Source organism: Chlorella variabilis (assembly GCF_000147415.1).
Source record: "Chlorella variabilis unplaced genomic scaffold CHLNCscaffold_1, whole genome shotgun sequence".
Taxonomy (NCBI): domain Eukaryota; kingdom Viridiplantae; phylum Chlorophyta; class Trebouxiophyceae; order Chlorellales; family Chlorellaceae; genus Chlorella; species Chlorella variabilis.
Window position 1 is genome coordinate 1,957,728 of NW_005435087.1, and position 20,932 is coordinate 1,978,659.

A 20,932-nucleotide genomic window follows, 5' to 3' on the forward strand; every position below is an offset into this window, starting at 1 on the left:
CTGCGCTTCACTTTGTTTAGGGAGGGGCTGCTCACTGCTCATTGCTCATTGCTCATCGCACACTGCTCAACGCTCATTGCCCTATATCCCACCCAGCCGCAGGACTCCACTGCCGCCCGCGCCCCGCCCCATCTGGCCGCTTGCGCGCCCCATCCCCCCTCGATGGGGCCCGCCCACACCGGGGCCTCCCCCCTCCCGCCCACTGCTTTCTCAACGGCCCCGAGCCGGGGCTGCCCTCATTGCATACATAGTGCGCCTTTCCCTGCTTTTCTAGTGACCTAGCGTTCCGCACTGCCGTTTGGCCAGCCCATGCTCCCGTACCGTTGCGTTTCTCCCCAATGCGCCATGCCACTTTGCCAGTCATACACACGTTTCGATGCGTGCCCTGTCAGCTGCTTGCGTTGCATGTCGCCTTGCTCCACCCCTGTTTTATTGCTTTCTCTGCTTTCGCCCGGTTCCCGTCCCGTTTCGGCGGGGAGTCTATGTTGCAAGCTAGTTCTTGCTTTACCAGACTTTAAGCCCACACAAGCAAGCAAGCAAGTGGTGTGTGCGTTGGTTCGACTGTGTGTTGGGGAGGGAATGCCAGAGGCAGGGGAGCAGCAGCCCAAGCTTGGCAGGCATGCCTGCCCTTGCTGCAATGCCCGCCCACCTTTGTGGCCTCCTGCAGCGCCTGCCAGTGGCGGGGGCGCATGGCGGGGCTGCGCAGGTCGCCGATGAGCGGCACAGAGGCCAGGTAGTTCTTGACCAACACCTCCAGGCCCCGGAAGCAGTCTGCAGCCGGGCAGGGCAGGCCAGGCGGAAAGATGACCGGTTTGAGGCACGGCGAGGGGCACTGAGAGGCAGCACGCGTGGAACAATGAGTGCGCGGCAGCGGCGGCGCCTCCCCTGAGGCTTCCACCCCGCACACTTCTGCCAGCGCACCTTGCTCCCTGACCGCCGCAGGCAGCGCCTTGACCTCCTTCACCAGCGCCTTTGCGCCCTCCTCCAGCGCAGCAACATCCACGGCGGAGAACAGCTGCGGGGGCGGGGCGGGAGACCAGCAGGCCCGCATCCGCGGGTGAATGACAAGTCAGTTGACAGGTGAGTGCAGGATGGATGTTGCATGGCAGCAGGCAGCAGCCGCCAGCGCATCACGGGCTGCCCCACCGTCTGGTTCCAGTCGCCCAGCTTCTTCTCAGCCGCCGCCGCCTGCTGCCACAGCGCGCGCAGCGCCGCCAGCTCTTCGTCGGTTGCCTTGATGCTGGCTGCGGCCGCCTCTAGCAGCTGGGAGCAGTCAAACAGCTTGCCCAGCGTGTGCAGCCGGCTGTGCTCCGCGTGCATGGCCTCCAGGTCCTTGAAGGTCTGCAAGCCGTTCGATAGGGGCCGTGAAATGATAGAATATGTGAAATACTTGCATTATTGTGGGCAGGCAGGAGCGTGTGCAGGCAGCAAAAACCCTCCCAGCTGCCCTCCTTTCCCGGTCCAGCTGCCCCCCTTCATTCACCTTTTCGATGTCAGAAAAGGCGGCCTCCACGCCGGTGGCCCAGGCGAAGAAGGCGCGCTTGGAGTAGATGCTGCCCACGTACTGCGCCACGGCGGCGCTGAACCGCTCCATGTCGGCCTTGACCCGCTCGCACTCGGCCTCCTGGGCGGCCTTGATGGAGGCGCGCACCTGCAAGGCAGGGCGACAGGCAGCCGTGAAGCTGCCGCTACCCATCTGTCGCACAGGCAGGCTGCCCATGCAGAGCCATACGGCATGCATGCATGTGGTTGACACAGCCCGCTGTCAAAGGGGGCACCCCAGGCATCCATCAGCAGGGGCAGGGGCAGGGCTGCCAGCGGCACGGGCAGCAGCAGCAGGGCCACCTGCGGCGCCGCCTTCTTCACCGCCTCCCACCGGTGCCGCAGGTCGTCCAGCTGCCTGTCGGTGCGGGCGGCGTCCTTGACGCGGTGCTCCCCCGCCAGCAGCTGGCAGCTCTCCTTGAGCTGGTCAAACAGCAGGTCTGTGTCGCGCCGCTTTGAGCGCACCAGGTACAGTGCGTCCATCACCTGAGGGGAGGGGAGCCAGCTGGGGGTGCAGTGAGGCGTGGGAGGTGCAAGGACGCCCTGTCACGCAGCCCATGCGCCGAGTGCAGCAGCCTGTGCAACTCTCATCTGCAAGCATGCTGGGGGAGGCAGGTGGCAAGCTCTGCCGCACACCACCCAGGCAGCCGGCAGCCTGCCTTGAGCAGCGTCTCTGTGCTGTCGGCCTTGGCCGCCAGGTCCAGCCCCGTCTGCTGCTTGGCCACCCAGGCCTCCAGGTCCTTGGCGGCAGAGGCCACCTCGGGGCGCATCTTGGCGAGGAAGGACACCGACTCGGCGGCATGCTCCAGGTTGAGGCTGCGCACCACGTCCAGGCGGCTGCTGCCAGGGGCAGAGGCCAGGCTCACCAGCTGGCCGCCGTGCAGGGCCACCAGCGGGGTCTGCGGCAGGGGCGGGCGGTGAAGGGACCCATCTCAGCAGCAGCAGCAGCAGCAGGAGGCTACAGACACCACACTGTGCAAAGCAGCCTCCACACAGCATGCTCGGCAGCCGGTGATCTGGTTCTGCCTTCCCAACACCTCATCCCACCTCCACGCTCCCCGACATCCCCACCCAACAAACCTGTGGCTCTCCATCATACAGGCACTCCCATGTCTGGGCGGCCACATCCAGCACCCAGGCATCGCCCAGGGGCCTGCCGCCCGCGCCAGTCCCGCCGTACAGCAGCAGCCTGCCGCTGCCATACTCCTGCAGAATGGCGCCTGCCCGCGGCGGCGGCGCCGCGCCCGAGGCCTCCTGCTGCCCGCAGCGCACGCGAGACAGGCTTTCCACCTGCACTAGGTGCAGGTCATTGAGCAGCACGTCCTCTCCCTGCTCATTGGAGGCACAGCCGCCAAAGATCGCCACAAAGCCGTCGCCGGCGGCGGCTGCAGCAGCTCCCTTGCGGGCGGACGGCAGCGTGCCTTCCACCGCTGGCTCCACCCAGCAAAGCTGGGCCGTGCACAGCAGGACGCAGCATGGTGAGATACATGGAAAGGGGAGGGCTGGTGGTGTGCAGCAGACCATGCAAAACGCGCACAGCAGCAGCTGCTCCGCACCCACCTTGCTAGACAAGTCCAGCAGGCACAGCTCCTGCAGCAGCTGCCCCTGGTGCTCGCCGCCAAAGACCAGCAGCGTGCTGCCAAATGCCACGGCACAGTGGGAGTTGCGCTCTGTGGGCACCTCTGTGCCATCTGTCCACTGGTGCAGCTGGACCGCTGCGCTAGCGGGCTGCCAGTGCCAGCTGGTGCCTGCAAAGCTGCTGCCGTTGCTCACCAGCAGCCGCACATCTGCCAGGTCTGCAGGCTCTCCCTCCAGCGCCTGACCGCCACACACCACCAGCTGCTTGGTGCCCGCCACGCCCGCCGCTGCATGGCCCTTGCGGGCAGTGGCGCGGTCAGCCTCGCTGGTGGGGAACCACTGCCAGGGCTCCTCGCCGCCGGGTGCGTGGCACACGGCCGCCAGCGACTTGTCCCCGCCAAACAGCACAAGGTCGGTGCCAACAGAGGACAGGGTGGCGGCGGCGCGCTTGGCGGGGGCCACCCCCACCAGCCCCCGCTGCTGCCAGGGGTCAGCGGCCTCCACGCTGAAGGGGCTGCCGCGAATGTGGGCCATGCCGCCCTCGCCGCCCGTCCCAGCGCCGCGCACGTGAATCTTGTAGCGACCCGGCGCCGGTGCCCTGCAGCGAAGGGCGGCTAGCTGATGAGCAGATCAAGCCGACCTGTGGCTGCTGGTGGCAGACGGAGCAAGGAAGGGCCTGTCTAGTCAGGCAGCTCTCTTCCTCTGCTGCCTCGCCCCTAGCCCTTCCAAGAGCCCAGCCTGACCTGTAAAAGCACTCGTAGGTGCCGGTGCCACGGTCCACGATGCGCGAGGAGCCCACCACCGCGCCCGACTCGCTCTCCACGGCGATCTCAAAACCGTCGCCGCCGGAGGTGCGCTTGTGGTTGGTCGTGTCCTTAGACACCAGCAGGAAAGGCATCTCGATGCCGCAGTGCACCTGCAGGAACAGCAGAGGCGCGGCAGAGGGGATGGTTGGGCATGCGGACCAGTCGTGACCAGGACTGACAAGAGCTGCATGGGGGTGAGCCACCGGGGAGCCGAGCGCTGGCGGCTCCCTGTGCCATGCAGCGCACCTGTGGCAGCACGCCAGGGCCGTACGCCAAGCTGGCAGATGGCAGCATGTTGGAAAAGTACTGCGGCAGGAGAGCATGGGATGCGGTGTGTTTCTGGGGATGCGGTGTGTGTGTGGCTATGCCCAGCCTGCACAGCCCACACTGGCTGCTGCTTGTAGCCATGCGTGTATGCCCTCCCCCACCTGGAACTTGAGCTGGTTGACTGTCCAGTTGTCTGAGCCAATGCTGACGTACACGTTACAGAGCAGCGCGCCGTGCTGCTCATGGGCCGGCGTCTTGAAGCGCACCGCCTCCCTGCTGACAAATGTGCCCTCTACTATGTTTTCGCCACGTGGCGAGATGAGCTTCACCCTGATCTGGCCGTCCCTGCAAGCAGCAGCAGCCCAGGCAAGCCCGGTCAACGCTGTGTCAAACTGCTGCAAGCCGGGGAATGGGTAGCACACACCCGGCAACACGCGATCCCGCCGCGCCTGTCTGAACCCTGCCTCAGCCTCCCCCGACCTCACCTGAAGCGCAGCCCTGTGATGGTCACCTCTGTGCCTCCTGCCACGGGGCCGATGGCGGGGGCGATGCCCAGGCAGGCGTAGCCGGGGCCGATGATGGTGCTGACGTCGGCACGCCAGGTGTCGCCCAGCCAACGGTTGGCCCACCCGCCAAAGAGCACCAGAGAGAAAGACTTGGCATCCCACACCCACGCCGTCTCCTCCCGGCCGAGGGGCAGCTCTGGCCCCGCCGTCTCAGGCACGCTCCACTGCTTGGCGCCAGCATCAAGCACCTGCTCACAATGTTGGTTTCAGGGGATCAGTTTGTCGGGAGGCATGCCAGTTCTGGCAATCTCATGAAGGCCCTTGCACGCCGCCGCCCACCTGCATCGTGTTGCCGTACTGCAGCGTGTCGCACTTGCCAAAGCCCGCAAAAACCTTGTGGTAGGGCACGCTCTCCACACTGGAGCACAGGTGGTTGCAGATCTGCAGGGCCAAAGGAGCGGCGCGACGCCCATCAACTTTTGCGTCCGCAGCGGCAGCAAAGCTTGCAGGTCTGCTGCCTCATCAGCACTGGCTGCAGCGCCATGGCCAGCCAGCAAGCCCCAGCGACACCCCACTGCACGCCCACCTCGCCCCCCAGCGCGGGCATGCCATGCGCCTGCTCCCATGCCATGCTCTCCAGGTCCAGCACATGAGCGTCGGTGAAGTTCTGGGTGCTGTCCCTGCCGCCCAGGATGAGCAGCTTGTCTGGGGAGGGGCTGTTGGCGGCGGTGGCAACAAGCGTGGCGGTGTGGTCGAAGCGCGGCGGAGGTGCAGGCCCCGACGCCGACACCTCCTCCCACCGCAGGCCCCCGCCTCCGAGGTGCAGCACCCAGAGGTCGCCCAGATCGGCGCCACCGCCGCCGTAGCCTCCAAAAAAGAAGACTTTGTCGCCCAGCTTGGATGCTGCGAGACAGTGGCAGTTGGGGGGTGGTTGGGAGCAGGGATGGAGCAGCAGGTGCTTCCTGCCCAATGCGCGGCGCAGCCATTGCCCTGCCCCTCTCATTCTCACTGCAGCCCCATCCCACTGACGCACCTGTGTGGTGGGCGCGTGGCGTGGGCGGGCTGCCCGCCACCTCGGCCAGCGCCCAGCGCTGGGCCGAGACGTCTAGGATCCAGCAGTCGTTGAAGCGGACCTTGTGCTCCAGGCCGCCCCACACCAGCAGGCGCCTGCTGTCCAGCGCCACTGTGTCGAGCGCGCGGCGCGGGCGCGGCGCCCTCTGTTGCCACCGCCTGCCATGTGACGCTGCCATCTGCTGCCACGCGGGCGACGTGTGCATCAGCGAGGTAGGTGGCCTTGGTGCCCGTCCCGCGGCCGGCGCCGCCAAACAGCACGTGGACATCGCCGTTGGCTAGCGTGGTGAAGGTGTGGCCGCAGCGGGGTAGGGGCCCGGCGGGGCTGGCGCCCGGGCCGCTCCCGCCGCTGCAGGCCACCCAGCAGAGCATTGGACCGGGCGCGGCAGCAAAATTGGGGGCTGCTGCGGCCCTGGGGAGCTTCCTGGCGTGCTAGAGCGGCGTTTGGGGCGTTTCCACGAGTTGACTGGTTTCGGTGCTGGGCCGCTGTGGACCCCCAGGCTCCCTAGCAGCAGCCGAGCAGTGTCAAACGTGCGGTGGCGGATGGAATTGCAAATCTGCGAGCAGGTTTGGAGCAGCACAGGGTTCTGCTGTCCAGCTGGCACAACAACGAGACCCTTGAAACTCTCTCCGTGCCTGCCTTCCGACTTCGCCATTTGTGTCCAGGCCGGTCCTGAATTCCCCAGGCGGTCCACAGTCCACCACATCTGTCACCACTGTCCACTCCTCCGATCCCAGGGCCGCTCCTCTTCCTCGGCACCCACGGCAACGTCCGGCAGGCTCACCGCCAGCCCCCAGCAGGCGCTGCTGCTGCCGCGCGCAGCTCAGCCTCCCAGGCGCTCGCCCCGGCCACTGGCTGCCCCATGGGCGTCCCAATCCTGCGTCCCGAGCCTGCCCAGGCCAGCACAAACAGCTTGGCGGAGGCCAGCGCCGCCCGGTGAGCACGGCTTTTTCTGGTGGCGGCGGCGGCCACTGCCCGTGCCCGCGGTCGTGTGCAGCTTTTGGTTTGCAAGCGACTTGAACATCTCCCCTTGTGTGCCCTTGCCATGCAGGGCCGCGCTGAACGAGGCGTCTCTGGCGGCCGACTCCAGCCTTCGCAGCCTGTCTTCCCTGCTGCTGGCCGCACGCGCCGCCACCGCGCCGCTGGCCTACGCCGCGGCGCCCCCCAGCCTGGATCTGCCCATGCCGTCCTTGGCGGCGATGCCACGGCTGCCGGCGCCGCGCCCGCACGCGCCGCCGCCGCCCCCCGTCTCCGCCTTCCGCCAGCTGGTGGCCGCGCAGCCGCCGTCATCGCCGCCGCCGCTGGCGCCGGCCTCTGACACCGAGTCCGAGCCTGAATGGGACGACCTGCCCTCCCTGCTCTCCGACTCCCCACACAGCCAGCATGGTCTGGACGAGCTGTTCTGCCCCTGGGCCCCCAGGGCGGGCGGGGACCAGCCGATGCGGGTGGGTGCGCCGCCCGCATTGCGCGCCCTTGGCCTGTTTCTCGCTCACCGCCCACCCCCTCCACATCCCCTCGCCAGCGGCACGGACAGGCAGCCAGGCGAGGGTGCAGCGCGCCCTGCCTTCCGCTCCTCATGCAACCCGCTCGCCCCCGCCGCCCTGCAGGACGCGCCTCCATTGCCGCTGCCCAGCCGCACCACCGTGCTGCGCCCCGCTGCCTTCCGCACCAGCTTCTTTGGCAGCCCGCACGCGCGCGCGGAGAGCGTGTGGACGGGGGCGGCGGGGCGGGCGCCGCGCCACCGCAGCCTGCTGCCCGCCAGCGGCTCGCCGCCGCCGCAGGCGCCGCTGGAGGCGGAGCTGGCCAGCCTGGCGTGCAAGGCGGCGCAGCTGGTGCAGGCGCACCGCGAGCAGCTGCGCGGCGCCGACCTGCACATCCGCAATGGCCTGCAGGACGTGGCAAACCAGCTGGCGGCGCTGGCGGGCATGGTGCGCGCGGGGCCGCCGCCGCCAGCGTGATGTCGCGCTCGCGCGGCGCACGGCTGCGCCCGCCTCCTTCCGCTCCCGCTTCCCTCGCCTTTGCCTGAACCCGGCTCCCTCCCGTGCTCCCCCTGCTCGTACCCCCACCAGCCAGGCTGCCGCCGGCCTTTGAATTGTCGCTAATCTCATTCCTCCCTAGCTGCTCCAAACTGGGCATACTATCCATGCCGGCCATTCCGACTCCTCAGGGCTGCTGCCGGCACGAGCGGCACATGTAACTGCAGGTCCCCGCTCTCCGGCAGGTCCCCGCCCCCGCCAAAACCCCAGGTGGCCTCGCAGCTCGCTGCAAGGCGATGTGTTACACACCGGGGTGCGCCACACTAGAAGTGCGCGGTGCGGGCGCTGCTGCATGCGCGCCGCGGCCGCTCACTTGGCGCTCTTCTTGAGCGCGTTGAAGGCGCGGCGCAGCTGCGCGCTGCGCTTCATCTTGGCCACCGCCGCCTTGTAGCGGTCAAAGTCGGTCATGGCAGCCTTGTCCACGCGCTTCTGCAGCTTCTGGCCCCACGCGCTCTTGGCAAACTTGGCCTCCACGCCTGCACGGGGGGGGCGGGGAGCGCGGCGGTGCGGCACGCGCCCGTCAGCGGCCAGCGGGGATGTGGCGGGCCGCAAAGGGAGGTGCAGGTGCATGATGCCGCAGGCTGCTGGGCTGGGCTGTGGCTTTGGCTGCTGCTGCTCCGCTGAGCGTGCACCGCTCCACGTGCGAGTCGTGCGGGCATGGTGGCCGCATGCCAGGCTGCCGCACGCTGCCCGACGGTGCGCTGGCTACTGGACTCCAATACAACAGATCCCGCACAGCTGCAGGTCCCTGCCGAGGCGCAGTCGGCCGTTTCGGTCGGGCTGCACCGCCAGCATCCCTCCCCAGCCCCCGGTCCATCTGCCACGACCATCCCGCAGCTGCTGGCAACCCTCCCATCATGCGCTGCCCCGTGCCCCACTTTCAGCCAAGCTGCATCTACGGAAGTACTGCCTGGCTGCTGGCGGCCGGCTGCTACTATGGCTGCCATCATGTGCTGCAGCCTCGCTGCTGCTGCTGCTGGTTGCTGCCGCTGGCTGCTGCGAGCCCGGCAGCTCCCACCCGCTGCCACAAGTTGCAGACCCGTAGGGGCTTGCCGCTGCAGCGCGCGGCATAGCACGGCAAGGCCCGCCGCGGGCTCCAGCCCAGCTCTGCTCGTCACTCACCAGCCTCATCCACCGCTTTCTTCAGCACCGACTTCTTGGCCAGGCGCGGGATGTCGACGGTGAAGTCGGTGAGTGCCAGCCGCTTGAAGCTGATGACGCGGCGCGTCTGGCCGGGGAAGTCGACCAGCGCCTGCGCGTGGGCAGGGGCGGGGCACGCGAGAGGCAACGTAGGCGGCAGCAGGGTTTTCAGCGCGGCCGCGGCAACGGGCAGCAGCGGGGCAGCTGGGCGGCACGAGGCGCAGCCACAGCTGGGATGCGCGTTGGCTGGCGTGCCTGCGCCGCTGCTCCTGCTGCTGGCTGTGTGCATGCCCCAGGTGCCGGTCTGTCGGCTGCGCTCATGCGCTGCGATTCCCCTGCTGCCCTTGCATTCCAGCCTCACTCCCCTGCCCGCGGCAAAGTCTGACAGCCAAGCCGCAGGGCAGCAGACGCTCCACCCCCGCCTGCCGCTCCGCCGCCCACCCGGCCGCCCCCCTGCTGCACTGGGCTACTGGCGGCGCCCAGGCGCTCAAAAGCGCGGTGCCCGCCCTGCTGCTGTTCTCTCCTGCTGCTGAGCGCCCTGCAGAGCCGGCTTGGGCCTGGCATGATGCTCCCGCTTGGCCGCACTCACCGCGTTGGCAGAGACGATGTCGCTAATCACCACCAGCTTGCCGGCCTCCGCCTCTGGGTATTGCACGAGCGCCACGCGCCCAATAGAGACCTGCCTGACGAACGGCATCCTGGCTGCCTCTGGACGCCAATTATCCTGCACACATGCACTTGGCGGCCGGTTTGAGCCACAGGCAGCAAGCAAGCAGCATGCTGGAGCAGACATGCGGCGCTGGAAACGCCCTCGGCTCGCAGGCGGCTGGGACCGGACTCACCGCTCGTGGAAGAGGGCTTCGCTGGCCCGCCCCAGGTGTTTGGCGGCGAGTGCCAGCTCAGCCCCCCGCGCGCCATGACCCTGGGCTGCAAACGTTGGTCTTTGTTGGGAGGGCGCTTCCTTCACTACCGATTTGATTGGACTGACTGGCGATCAAACTTCCCAACGCGCTGCCCCGAGCGCTGAAAGCGGAGTGCTTGCGGGACGTTTACAAGGGACCGCCGGATGGGCGCCGGTTTCTCGAAAAGCAACTCCGTGTGGCTGCAGACTGACAAGCCGGTGCGCAGACAGAGCAGCGCCCAGGGGGCGGCCCCGTTTCTGTCGCCGCCCACTCTGCCGCCGCCACTCTGCCGCCACCTACTCTGCCGCAGGTGTATCATGATGGCGAGTTTGTGCAGGGGTTGGTGTGCTTGAACATCGTGAAGCCTGTTACTATCACGAGCATCGATTGCCAGGTGCGGGCATGACCTTTCAGGCGGAAGTTGGGAGGCAGCGGGAAAAAACAACGCTCTTGCATGACCAGCGCCTGCTGCCCTGCCCTGCAGCTGCAAGGCCACGAGCGCACGTACTGGACGGAGACGCATGAGACCGGCACGGGCAGCCACCGCAGGACGCACACGGAGCACCACGGCGGCATGGTGCAGCTGCTCAATGTGACGCACCCGCTGGCGCTGCTCAGGAGTGATCTGGAGCCGGGGCAGTACCAGTGGCAGGTGGCGTTTGGCCTGCCGCAGGGCCTGCCCTCCTCCTTCAAGGTCGGATCGGCCTCCGAGGGGTGAGTGTGCACGGCTATGCATGGGTGGCCATGTGGCTGTGGCAGGCCCACCGCTGCGTCTCTCCCCTGTGGCATCTGTGTGTGTGCCAGCAACCGGAAGCAGCCGTAGCTTGCACCCCCAGCTCCAAGGGAGCATAGCCGGCTGCTGCTTCCAACAAATTTGTGCTTTTCCCGACTGCCTCTCGGCCTGCTGTTGCTGCAGGGCGGAGGTGACCTGTGAGTAGCAGCTTGCCAGCCAGGCCCTTCTTTGACTGCATCGTACGATGTTGTTTGCAAAAACAAACTGCTTCGGGTCTGGCTGGACACACCACTTCCTATGGAGCACACCTTGACCTGTGTGCTTGTGCTGCTGTCGACCGCAGACTCGGTCAACCTCACCTTCCACACGCCCGGCACGTTCACTTCGGCCATCCGCAACAGCCAGCAGCTCGTCGTGCACCAGCGGCTGACCGTGCCGCCCAGCATCGTCGACCAGTCGGTGGTGCGCCGCTGGGGCCGCTGGCGCCGATGCGGGAGCCGGCCCGTGAACGCGCCGGCTGCATGGCTGGGCTGGCGTCAGCGCTGACGCAGCCCAGGCGCTGGTCCGGCACATGCACGCCCCTGATGCCATGCTTTGCTGCCTGTCGCTCAGCATCATCAGCTGCTGTGCCGCCCATGGTTGCAGGAGAAGGCGCTGACCAGCTGCTGCTGCTTTGGCCAGGGCACCATCTCGGCGCACGTGCGGCTGGAGCGGGACAAGGCGCAGCCTGGGGAGGAGGTGCAGGTGGTGGTGGAGGTGGACAACCGCTCCAAGCAGGCGGTGCGCAAGATCGAGGTGGGCTGGCGGGGGGTGGAAGTAGAGCGGCGGCTGCTGCTTGGTCGGCCAGGGGCGCCCATTCAGTCGAGTTGCCAGCACGGGGAGCGCCTGGCTGTGCACGGCAGAATCGGGCGGTCATGCTGGGCACCTGCCAGCGCTTTGCTGGGCTCACCTGGCCTCATGCCGCTGCCGCATGCAGGTGTGCCTGAAGCAGGAGGCAGAGGGGCGAGACATGGTGGGCCGCCACAACAGCCGCCGCCGCTGGCACAGGGAGCACAGCAAGGCAGACCATCCAGGCCTGCAGCCCTTCACCATGCTGCAGGGCGGGCTGGCCAGGTGGGGGCCGGGGTGTTGCTCTGTTTGTGATGACCCTTCAGCTTTGTTCTCTTGCTGGCGCACTCACCTGCCTGGCGGGCTGCGCTGGGCTGGCCAATCACGCTGTGCTGCTGCCCCGTGTGCGCAGGCGGCTGGCGCTGCGGCTGCCGTCGGCGCTGCCGCCCAGCATGCGCGGCTCCCTCATCACCTGCGACTACTTTGTCAAGGTCTCCCTCAAGTTCTCGGGCATGGTGCGGGAGCTGAAGATGAAGGTGGGGCGCGGCTGGCTGCTTGGGCTGCTGGCGGCCGGCTGCGCTGTGCGGTTGCGCCGACATGGTGGTGGTCTGGGTGTGGGTGGGAGGGAGGGGGTGCACTCCACACCACCTCCCGGTTACGATCCCATCATCTCTCCCCGCCACCCGCCTGCACCCCTGTGTGCCCGCCCGCCTCCTCCGCCCGCCCCCCGCCCCTCAGGTGCCCATCATCGTGGCCGCCCCGCAGCCCATCCCCACGACCGAGGAGCCCTTCTACAGGGAGGTGCCTCCCTTCTGGAGCCCCTCGGTGGTGGCCAGCGGTGTGGAGGCCATCAACGTCCCCTCGGCGCCGCCGCTGCCGCAGGAGCTGCTGCAGCCAGGTGGGGGTGTGCGGTGCGCGTGTGCGCGTATTGGTGGTGGGAGTGGAGTGCGGTGCGTGGCTTGGTGACGCAAGCATGCTGGGCTGATGCATCGCTGCGGAGCGGGTGGGGTCGTGAGGCCGCCATGCGCATGTCCTGCCCCGCCCGCAGACGGGCCCTTCTGGTCGAGGGCCAGGAGCAACGCCAGCAGCGACTCGCTGTCGGCGCCGCTGCTGGGGGGACCCGCATACTCTGTTGTGTGACGCCCGCCCTACCGCGCTCGACCACTCGCTGCACGGCGCGACGCGTGCCCCTAGATGACTGCTTCACCGTAACAGGTGTGACACCTGTTGTTACCTGTTACCCCTTTGACCTGGTACCTTCTCCCTTTTCGCTGCATTTAAGCTGCTGACTTTGGTGCTCCTTTCTTGTGTTGAAATCTCGTATTCTGTATTGCATTGATCTGAAATCTTCGCGTAGGACCACCCGCTGCCGGGGAGCAGCTGCACACGTGTCAGCTACGATTCCAGGAACAGCCAAGATCTGAATGGGAGATCTCGAGATCGTGGTGTTGTCAAACCAACAAACCAGCCCTGTAGAAACCAGCATGCAGGCCTCAGCCCACCTGCAGGTCCTGGCCGCTGCTGTGCACCAGGCGGTGGAACACGACCATGTGGCCCTGGAGACGGCAGCCCTGGCTCGCACCCTGTTCCCACAAGGGGCAGCCCTGAGGTGTGTGTAGCTGGCACCTCACAGCTCCTCGGCGCATTTCACAGCAGAGTCCAAGGTTGCCCTGCCCCGTGCTGCTGCCTCTCCCTCTCAACACAGGCTGATCGTGCCGACTGGAGACAGCCAGGTGCTGGCATCTGTGGGCTCGCTGCTGGCCCCGGGCCGCCTGGTGCTGGCGCTGCACCCGCTCGCGGCGTCGGCGGCGGGGGCGGCCATGGTGCGGCGAGCACCCGTCTTCCTCACGCGCGAGGCCAGGTGAGAGAGTGTCAGCCTCTTGTTGGGCAGCGCGAGCCACTTTCCACACTCTTGTTGGACAGGGCGGCCAGCCTCTGAGCTCAACAACGCAAAAACAGATCAGGCAGCCCAGCACGCCACGACTGCCCAGCACCGCTCTCGCCCGCCCTCGCCTGCAGCCGGGAGCTGGCCTGCTACGATTTTGAGGGCGGCGCAGTCTTCTGCGTGCCCATCACAGAGCCGGGCACAGCAGCGGCGTACCCGGGCCATGCAGCCAGCACCAGCAACGAGGGCCAGCGGCCGCAGCCCCTGGCAGGGCGCTGCATCGGGGCGCTGCTGCTGAGCCTGCCCACCCCCGCGCAGCTGGATGTGCAGCACGCCAGCTGGCTGCTGGCGCTGGCCGCGGCGCTGGCGCCCGGGATGGCCCAGGCTGCCGCGCCGCTGCGGGAGCAGTGCAATCTGATCCTGGGCGTGGAGGAGCAGCAGCAGCGGTGGCAAGGCGAGGGCCGGTGGCAGCTAGGGTCGGAGTCGGAGGGAGAGGGCAGCGGCAGCGAGCTGATGCTGACAGACACTGAGGAGGAGGGCCTAGAGGGGGAGGAGCAGGCAGCACTGGCGGCACAGCCTGCCGGGTGGGTGTCCGGCGCTTGCCGCGACACAGGGGCCGAGCCGCCAGACGATCCAGGCTCCGCTTCAGCAGCGCTGCTGGCGGTGCAGCAGTCCACAGGCGACAGGCAGGAAGCCGAGGCTACAGCGGCAGGGACAGGGGGCGAGCGCCGGCCGGAGCAGAGCGCAGATGCCAGCGGCAGCTTGGTGGCGCCTGCCTCGGCTGCCGTGCTGGCTGCGCAGCAGGGCGGGGCAGGGAGCGGTGCACCAGAGGCTCCGCGTCAGCCGAGGCAGCTTGAGCAGCCACCTCCCGAGAGCCCGTCCGCCAGCAAAGCCAGGGCCAGGGCCGAGGCGGGGCTGGCCACCATCAGCACCAGCAGTGCCAGCAGCACCGGCAGCGGGGCCGCAGGGCCCAGCACCAGCGCTGGCCTGCCGCATGGAGGTCCCCCGCAGGAGCTGCTGAAGCGGTCCCCAGCAGAGTCGGAGGGCAGCGAGGCCTCGCCGCTGGGCCAGGCGGGCGCCAGCTGGCGCCGGCTGCTGCGCTTTGCAGACCCGCGGCTGGAGCGGCGCTTTGCGCTCTGGCACCACGCCCAGCTGCTGCAGGCGTGTTGCGAGCACCCCAGCAGCTGCTTTGCTCGTGTATGCATCCTGCTACCATTCGTGGTTACCAGCGAAGCCGCCCCTGAGCCGACTCATCAGGCTTCCCTGGCGCTTGCTGCATGCAGGTGGACCTGCTGACCATCGGGCTCACCGCTGCCTTCCACCTGCTCCTGCTCAGCGCTGGTGGCAGGGCTCTGCAAGACATGCCACCCCCACACCTGGCGGCCAACTTGATGCCCCTGCCCCTCCTGCTGCTGCTGATAGCTGCCCCGGCAGCGTGAGTGCGCTGCTGCCTTCCGCTCGCTTGCCTGCTGTCACAGCCGAGTGGCCCAGCTCTGTGCAGGCCTCCCGTGCCCAGCCTGTCGCTCCACGCCTGCAGATATATGCACTACCGAGACACCACCCTGCTGCTAGTATACCTGGGCTGCGCCTGGTGCCAGTACTGGCTGCTGAGCGGCGCCAGCACCGGCACGGCGCCAGCCCGCTTGCCGGGGGTTGGCTTCACGCCGCCGCTGCAGAGCATCGTGATGCCACTCCTCCTCTTCTTCGCCTGCCAGGTGCTTAGCCCAGCCCACTGCCCTGCCTGGCATGCTCAGGGCCCCGCCCTCAGTTCAGCTGGCAGCCTGCTACTGGCCTCTTGCCGCAGGCTCGCTTCTGTGTTCAAGCACCGCTGCAGCTGCTGCTGTACCTGGTCACCTCGTGGGCGCTGCCTGCCCACTGCCATGCCGGCTCGATTCATCCACGGGTCTGCCTGGCGGCTGCTCTCGTCCAGGTTGGCATGCCTGATCGTGCATCGCCGCAGCATCTGAGCAACCAGCTGGGGGTTTAGGGACTTGGAACGCAATGACCGGCCTCCCCCTCTCTCCAAATCAGTTGTGTTGGCTGTGCAGGGGGGAGCGCTGGTAGTGGCTGCCCCGCTGGTTGCCCTGTACCGACTGGAGATGCAAGCGCGGCGTCGGTTCCTAGACTGCGTGCCACTCCTACCAATGCAGCCCGCTTGAGCCAACATAGAGTATGTAATTACATTCTTTCTTCTGATTGATTGCTGGCCACTCTGACCTCATATGGGATGAAAGTGTGCAAGCTGGGGGCCGTAGAGTAAGGATCAGAAGCCGGAGGCAGCGCAAGGTGTGAGCAGGGCAGGGCAGCATGCCTGCAGGCCGCCGGGTGCTGCCAGGACGCAGGCAGCAGCACGACGGCCGCAGGGGTCGGGCGGCAGGCGTCCGAAGGTGCGGTTTAGCCTGCCGCCGTCATAGAGCAGGCACGACTGCCTGCCATGCTCACAGCACGGGGCTGTCCAGTCGACTGAATAATGGGGGAGGAGTGGTGCGCTCTCCTCGGTGGGGGCTGGCGCTGGATTGGCTGGAGGCTACCCAGGCGAAGGCGCTGGCCTCAGATGTCCACCTTGCAGACCATCCTCCCCGGGTGCATGATGCACTCGCTGGGCAGCGGGTCCTTGCCGGCCAGCAGCAGTCGCACATCTGCAGGCGGGGAGCCCGCCAGGCACACGGCAACGGGTGTTGCGAGGCGCCCAGGCGACCGGTGACGGCAGCATCACGGCACGCAAGGCTGGGCTGACCCAAGCAAGGCTGGGCCCCCAGGGCCTGCATCCCGCCCTCCCCAGAGGAGCCCTCACCGGCCTCAAACTCCAGCGGGTCAAAGGCGGGCTTGAAGCGCTTGCGTGCCACGCCATCCCTGTCCACCAGGAACTTGGTGTAGCTGCGTGAGTGGGGCACCGGGATGGGCAGCAGTGGGTGCGTCAGTTGAGGGGTAGGGACAGGAGCGCCACAGGCGTGCAAGGCAGCCATGCAGGGCGCGGGGGCGGCTTGAAGCAGCAGGAATTGCATGCCAGAAGGAGCTGCAGGACGAGCAGCAGACAGGTGGGATGGAGGGAGGGGGAGCAGGAACGCTCACTTCCACTCGATGCGGCCGGGCTCCCCAGGGGGCGGCGGCGAGGAGGAGGGCTGGCTGATGGGCTGCTGGCGCTTCAGCACGCGGTAGATGGGGTGGGTGCCTGCACGGCGCAGCGGCGCGCCCACAGGTTGCAATCCACACGTACGGCCTACGGCGCAGGGCTGCGCTTGCCGTTCGCGCCCTTGCCTGTCGGTTGCCATGACGTGGCCGCCGTGCCCGCCCAGCTCCCACCCACCCGGCCCGTTGACCTCAATCTTGTCGTACACCTCCAGCTCATCCAGCCCAAACTTCTTGCGGGCAAAGTCGCGCTCCTCCTGGGAGCTGCCGGGGGCCTGGCCTCCGAACTGGTTGCAGGGGAAGGCCAGGATGGTGAACCCGTCGCGCCTGTACTTCTCGTACAGCGTCCTGGCGCCTGCAAATGCGCACGCTCACGTGTGTGTGGCATGCGGGAGGGGGGCGCCCAGCCTGATGAGGCAAGCAGTGCATTGCCATGCCTGGGCAATGCGCCACAGTACTGACCGGGGTAGTTGACGTTTGCTAGCGGTCACGCCGAGGCGACGTTGACCACCAGCACGACCTGGCCTCGATACTTTGAGAGCGCCACATCCCGCTCCTCCATGGCCGCAGACAGGTCGTAGATGCTGCTCGTGCTGCCAGCCCCGGCAGCACTGGCGGCGCCGCCGCCGCCGACCCGCGGCAGCAGCAGGCCGCCCAGCAGCGCGCCGCCCGCCAGCACAGCCCGCCGCCTCCCGGATGCCTCGTGTGGCTGATCTTCAGCAGCGGCGCGCACCAGGGGGCGGCTGCGAGGTGCACGGCTGTGATACGACACCCCGCAAGCGTGTCTCACACAGGACCCCTGCATCGCTAACATCGTGGCGGATGTTTGCCCAGCCTCTTTGGATGGCGCATTGCCCTGCTCGCAGGATGAGTTGCGCGCAATTGCGCGCTGCCAGGCTGGTCCCCACTGGCATGCGCACAGCTATACCTGAGCCCCAGGGGACAACCTTCAGTATTGAGGATCGCTTGCAGGGCCCTGATCCCGTAGCGGTGGGACCCTCTCAGCTGGCTGGGGTTTGAAGTGCAGCGTCTCCACAGCCCTTCTGTTGATGCAGCGGCTAGGGTGGCAGTAGCCTGACGATCCCCGCGCGCAGAGGGATATGCCCAGCGTCACAGCGCTGCGGCGCTGGCTAGTCTTTGTGGCGCTGCTCAGGCTCTTCTCAGGTGGGCTGGGAGGGCGCCTGCGATGTAACTGCTGTCGGTGGGCCTGCGGGAGCGCTGGCCCGCCGGTGATCGAGCGGGCAGGGTTCCAATCGCCCTTGCTGCGCCGCCGCTACTGCCCGCCGCAGTGGGGCTGGGCTATGCGGCGCCACACCGATTCCAGACCAACCTGTACACCAAGCAGCCGGAAGGAGGTGGGTGGTGGCGCACTGCTGTTGATGCCGATGGGCCCCCAGATTCGCAGACTGCCTTGCAACTGGCGCGTGCCGCCACCCACCACGCCGTTCTTGCCCCTCCCCTGGCCCTTGGCCCCCCTTGCTGCGTGTGCAGTCACCGACTTAGCGGGGCGGATATTTTCGACATGGACCTTGACATCAAGCATGCTGTGCCTCATCTGCGCACGAAACCCATGCGTGCCAGCCATCTACGGTGAGGCGACGGGAGGCCAGCGGGGGCAGCGCTCGGCCGGGCGGCTTGCATGCCTTGCATGCAGCAGGCGCAATCCTGCTGCTGCTTTGTTGTGTTGTGTTGTGTTGTGTTGTGTTGTGTTGTGTGCAGCAGCTGACGTTGCTGCCAGTCCATGCGTGGAGCCCTGCGTTGCCGTGCTGCTGCTCGTGCTGCCCGCCTCTCCCTGCTTCTTCCTGGCGCACGTTCTGCCCGCCACGCCGATGCCCGCACGCTCCCTCCCCTGGTGCAGGCGCCACGCTGGGCTCCTTCCTGATCGCCCTGCTGCACTTTGTGATGGAGCTGGTGCTGTTCCAAACCATGAGCCTCAAGTTTGCGCTGCAGCCCATGGCCGTGGCAGGTGAGGGCGCACATGGGCGTGTGCTCGTGTGGGGTTGTGCAGGCCTGGGTGGGCGCCTGGAGTGTACGACATGCTAGTCTGCTGCTTGCTGGAAGTAGCGGTGGTCTGGGAAGGGTTGAGGTGCAGTGGTAGGTGGGCGCCAACAGCTGAGGGCATCTCAGAGCTGGCACGGCTGGCTCGTGGCCGCGCCGCCGCACCCTGGCTCGCAGACGTCTTGAGCCGGCGCCCCGCCCGCCTGCTGCCGCTGCTCTGCAGGCATCTCCAGCCTGTGGATGGCGCTGGGCTGGAACTACTACACAGCGTATGCCGAGCGCGCTGAGCCCGCTATGTCTGAGGACATCACCGTCACGCAGAAGGACGACTGAGCTGCCGCCTGGAGTGGCAGCCATGCCGGAGCCTCCGCGGGCTGAGCGCCTCAGCCATTTGCCAGCCGACCGGCCATCCGGCAGCCAGCTCACCGGTGCGCTGGTGCCTGGCACGGTGGCAGCGGCTGCGCCACGGCGCTGTGTTTGCGGCAGCGCAGTGGAAGGAAGTTGGGGTGCCAGCGCAATGCTCCGCAGACTGGCAAAGGCCACATGCCCGCTGTGAGGCCGTCGGCCGCTTCGGCGGTGCAGGCTGGTGCATATGCTGGTCTGGCTGGCTCCCATCTGTGGTTTACCAAAGGCGCACGTGCACCCATGCATGGCCGCCGGGCAGTCAAGTTCTGATGCGGTTGCCGCTTCGTTACCTGTGCCGGCGGCGTCGCCCTTTCCCCCTCGCCCCTTCCCCCACTTAACTCAATCCTTGTTTTGCACTGTTTTTCTTGCTTGTTTCTTCTCTGTCGTATTTTCTATTCGTGTCTCTTTGGGTTGCGCGGTGCGACGGCTCGAGCTCTGCGCCGCCCCGCTGCCCTTCCCTCCGCCGCCGCCCTCTGGTGGGGCGCATGCGCCTGCTTCCTTTTGCAAACCGCCGGCGTGATGCACCGCGCTCCAATTGGGCTGCGGGCCAACAGCAAAGGCGCCAGGCGAGCGGAGCGCGCCCTCGGCCCCTGTCCCTGGTGGAAAACACACGGCACGAGAGGGGCGTCCGCATTGTGGCCCCTAGCATCTGCTGCAACCTCCTCCTCAATCGCTGCTGCATACCGCCCAAGCCTCCAAGTTTGCTGCGCATCCTCGCCCCTGCCGCCGCATTCCACAGCCATGGCGGACGAGCCCGCTTCCACACAACCGCAGCAGGATGGTGAGTTGCTTGGGCGCGCCGCTGCGGCCCTGGCAGCCCGTCGCCGCAATGCCATCACCGGGCCGCCCGATCAGCGGGCCGCCTGGGCGCTCTGTGGGCAGCCTGGGGCTGCAGAGGGCATGCGCCTCACCCATGGCACCGCCGCCGCGCCCTGCAGGCGAGCCCGACTTCAGCCAGAAGCACCCGCTGGAGACCAAGTGGACGCTGTGGTTTGACAACCCCAACGGCAAGCAGAAGCAGGCGACCTGGGGCCAGACGCTGCGAGCCGTGTACACGTTTGACACAGTAGAGGACTTCTGGTGGTGAGTGGCTGCTCCCGCGCCCCTGCCCGCCTCCCGTTGGCGGCAGCACAGGCCGCCGCCGCAGCCGCGCGCCCCGCCTCTGCTTGTTGCAGCTCCCGGCTGTCCCCCTTGCCTTGACCCCGCCGACCCTCCTTCCTCTGCTGCAGCCTGTACAACAACATCATCCCTCCCTCGCGCCTCTCCGCCGGCTCCGACCTGCACCTGTTCCGGGAGGGCATCGAGCCCAAGTGGGAGGACCCGCGCTGCGAGCACGGCGGCAAGTGGACGGCCATGGTGCCCAAGGCCAACAAGCAGGTGCTGGACACCATGTGGCTGCACGGCGTGCTGGGCAGCATCGGGGAGCAGTTTGACGACGGCGAGGAGATCTGCGGCATCGTGGTCAACGTGCGGCCCAAGCAGGACCGCATCTCAGTGTGGACAAAGACTGCGGCGAACGAGGCGCTGCAGGTGCGCGGCTGGGGGGGGGGCGCAGGGGGAGGGGGCTGCAGGGGCGGGGGCTGCATGGTGGGGGGCAGCAGGTGTGCCGCAGAGGTGGGCATCGGAAAGCACAGCGGCGCCCAGCCGCACTCGGCGCCGGCTGCGATGCCTGGAGGAGGGCGGGAGCGGAGGGGATGCGGATGCTGCTCATCACGTGGGGTGCACGCCCATCCGCACATCCCTGCCCCTAGCTGGCTCGTCACCACCGCCGCCTGCCCTGCCCTGCCTGCCTGCCCGACCGCAGACGAATGTGGGGCGGCAGCTCAAGGAGATGCTGCAGATCCCGGACCAGTCCAAGATTGGCTTCATGGCGCACAGCGACGCCAAGCGCGACGACCGCCGCGCCAAGGAGCGCTACACCGTCTGAGGCTGGCCGCCGGGAATGGCGCAGTTGTGCCCGCAATGCATGTAAAACGCGGCTGCTGCTGCACCCATACACGCCTCATATCGCACGCCTCATAGATCACGGCTCGCGGCTGCTGGGGCCGGCCCTGGGGGTGGTGGTGGTGCTGCCTCCACGGGCGGGCTTGAAGGGCACCTGCTCC

At 67.6% G+C, this 20,932-nt stretch overlaps 6 protein-coding genes across 6 annotated transcripts in view; 4 read left to right on the forward strand and 2 right to left on the reverse strand.

Moving 5' to 3' along the window:
- Window positions 1-6,142, reverse strand: part of CHLNCDRAFT_133411 (hypothetical protein) — a gene marked incomplete at both ends in the record, with an annotated part of 27,900 nt that extends 21,758 nt beyond the window's left edge. Inside the window, 16 exons of the mRNA XM_005852135.1 lie at window positions 650-771; window positions 922-1,015; window positions 1,147-1,341; window positions 1,484-1,651; window positions 1,846-2,047; window positions 2,179-2,441; window positions 2,623-2,940; window positions 3,103-3,718; window positions 3,864-4,036; window positions 4,173-4,232; window positions 4,355-4,538; window positions 4,679-4,923; window positions 5,039-5,140; window positions 5,286-5,602; window positions 5,733-5,838; window positions 5,927-6,142. Of these exons, the coding sequence (XP_005852197.1) occupies window positions 650-771; window positions 922-1,015; window positions 1,147-1,341; window positions 1,484-1,651; window positions 1,846-2,047; window positions 2,179-2,441; window positions 2,623-2,940; window positions 3,103-3,718; window positions 3,864-4,036; window positions 4,173-4,232; window positions 4,355-4,538; window positions 4,679-4,923; window positions 5,039-5,140; window positions 5,286-5,602; window positions 5,733-5,838; window positions 5,927-6,142 (3,381 nt within the window). The remainder of the gene's footprint in view (window positions 1-649; window positions 772-921; window positions 1,016-1,146; window positions 1,342-1,483; window positions 1,652-1,845; window positions 2,048-2,178; window positions 2,442-2,622; window positions 2,941-3,102; window positions 3,719-3,863; window positions 4,037-4,172; window positions 4,233-4,354; window positions 4,539-4,678; window positions 4,924-5,038; window positions 5,141-5,285; window positions 5,603-5,732; window positions 5,839-5,926) is intronic.
- A 491-nt stretch (window positions 6,143-6,633) lies between these two features.
- On the forward strand, window positions 6,634-7,729 carry CHLNCDRAFT_133412 (expressed protein; the record flags this gene model as incomplete). Its single annotated transcript, XM_005851801.1, has 3 exons — window positions 6,634-6,707; window positions 6,823-7,216; window positions 7,379-7,729. The coding sequence occupies 3 exons, from the start codon at window positions 6,634-6,636 to the stop codon at window positions 7,727-7,729; spliced, it is 819 nt and encodes a 272-aa protein (XP_005851863.1).
- A 2,284-nt stretch (window positions 7,730-10,013) lies between these two features.
- CHLNCDRAFT_133414 (hypothetical protein) lies at window positions 10,014-10,787 on the forward strand (the record flags this gene model as incomplete). The annotated part of the gene is made up of 4 exons (XM_005851802.1): window positions 10,014-10,067; window positions 10,160-10,243; window positions 10,334-10,563; window positions 10,766-10,787. 4 exons carry the CDS (start codon window positions 10,014-10,016, stop codon window positions 10,785-10,787), a joined length of 390 nt encoding a protein of 129 aa, XP_005851864.1.
- A 92-nt stretch (window positions 10,788-10,879) lies between these two features.
- On the forward strand, window positions 10,880-12,550 carry CHLNCDRAFT_133415 (hypothetical protein; the record flags this gene model as incomplete). The annotated part of the gene is made up of 6 exons (XM_005851803.1): window positions 10,880-11,044; window positions 11,228-11,377; window positions 11,559-11,695; window positions 11,823-11,946; window positions 12,149-12,308; window positions 12,459-12,550. 6 exons carry the CDS (start codon window positions 10,880-10,882, stop codon window positions 12,548-12,550), a joined length of 828 nt encoding a protein of 275 aa, XP_005851865.1.
- Window positions 12,551-15,845: 3,295 nt separating this feature from the next.
- CHLNCDRAFT_49587 (hypothetical protein) lies at window positions 15,846-17,238 on the reverse strand (the record flags this gene model as incomplete). Its single annotated transcript, XM_005852136.1, has 5 exons — window positions 15,846-15,934; window positions 16,090-16,172; window positions 16,368-16,467; window positions 16,603-16,772; window positions 16,916-17,238. 5 exons carry the CDS (start codon window positions 17,236-17,238, stop codon window positions 15,846-15,848), a joined length of 765 nt encoding a protein of 254 aa, XP_005852198.1.
- A 151-nt stretch (window positions 17,239-17,389) lies between these two features.
- On the forward strand, window positions 17,390-18,955 carry CHLNCDRAFT_59539 (hypothetical protein). The gene is made up of 5 exons (XM_005851804.1): window positions 17,390-17,588; window positions 17,714-17,779; window positions 17,916-18,014; window positions 18,283-18,390; window positions 18,646-18,955. The coding sequence occupies exons 1-5, from the start codon at window positions 17,525-17,527 to the stop codon at window positions 18,753-18,755; spliced, it is 447 nt and encodes a 148-aa protein (XP_005851866.1). The 5' UTR covers window positions 17,390-17,524; the 3' UTR covers window positions 18,756-18,955.
- The last annotated feature ends 1,977 nt before the right edge of the window (window positions 18,956-20,932 follow it).

Coding starts and splice junctions, on each gene's coding strand:
- CHLNCDRAFT_59539 (XM_005851804.1), top strand. CDS start 17,525: ATGCCCAGCGTCACAGCGCTGCGGCGCTGGCTAGTCTTTGTGGCGCTG. Junction 17,589..17,713: donor GCTGCTCAGGCTCTTCTCAG/GTGGGCTGGGAG, acceptor TGCCCGCCGCAG/TGGGGCTGGGCTATGCGGCG. Junction 18,015..18,282: donor ATGCGTGCCAGCCATCTACG/GTGAGGCGACGG, acceptor CCCCTGGTGCAG/GCGCCACGCTGGGCTCCTTC.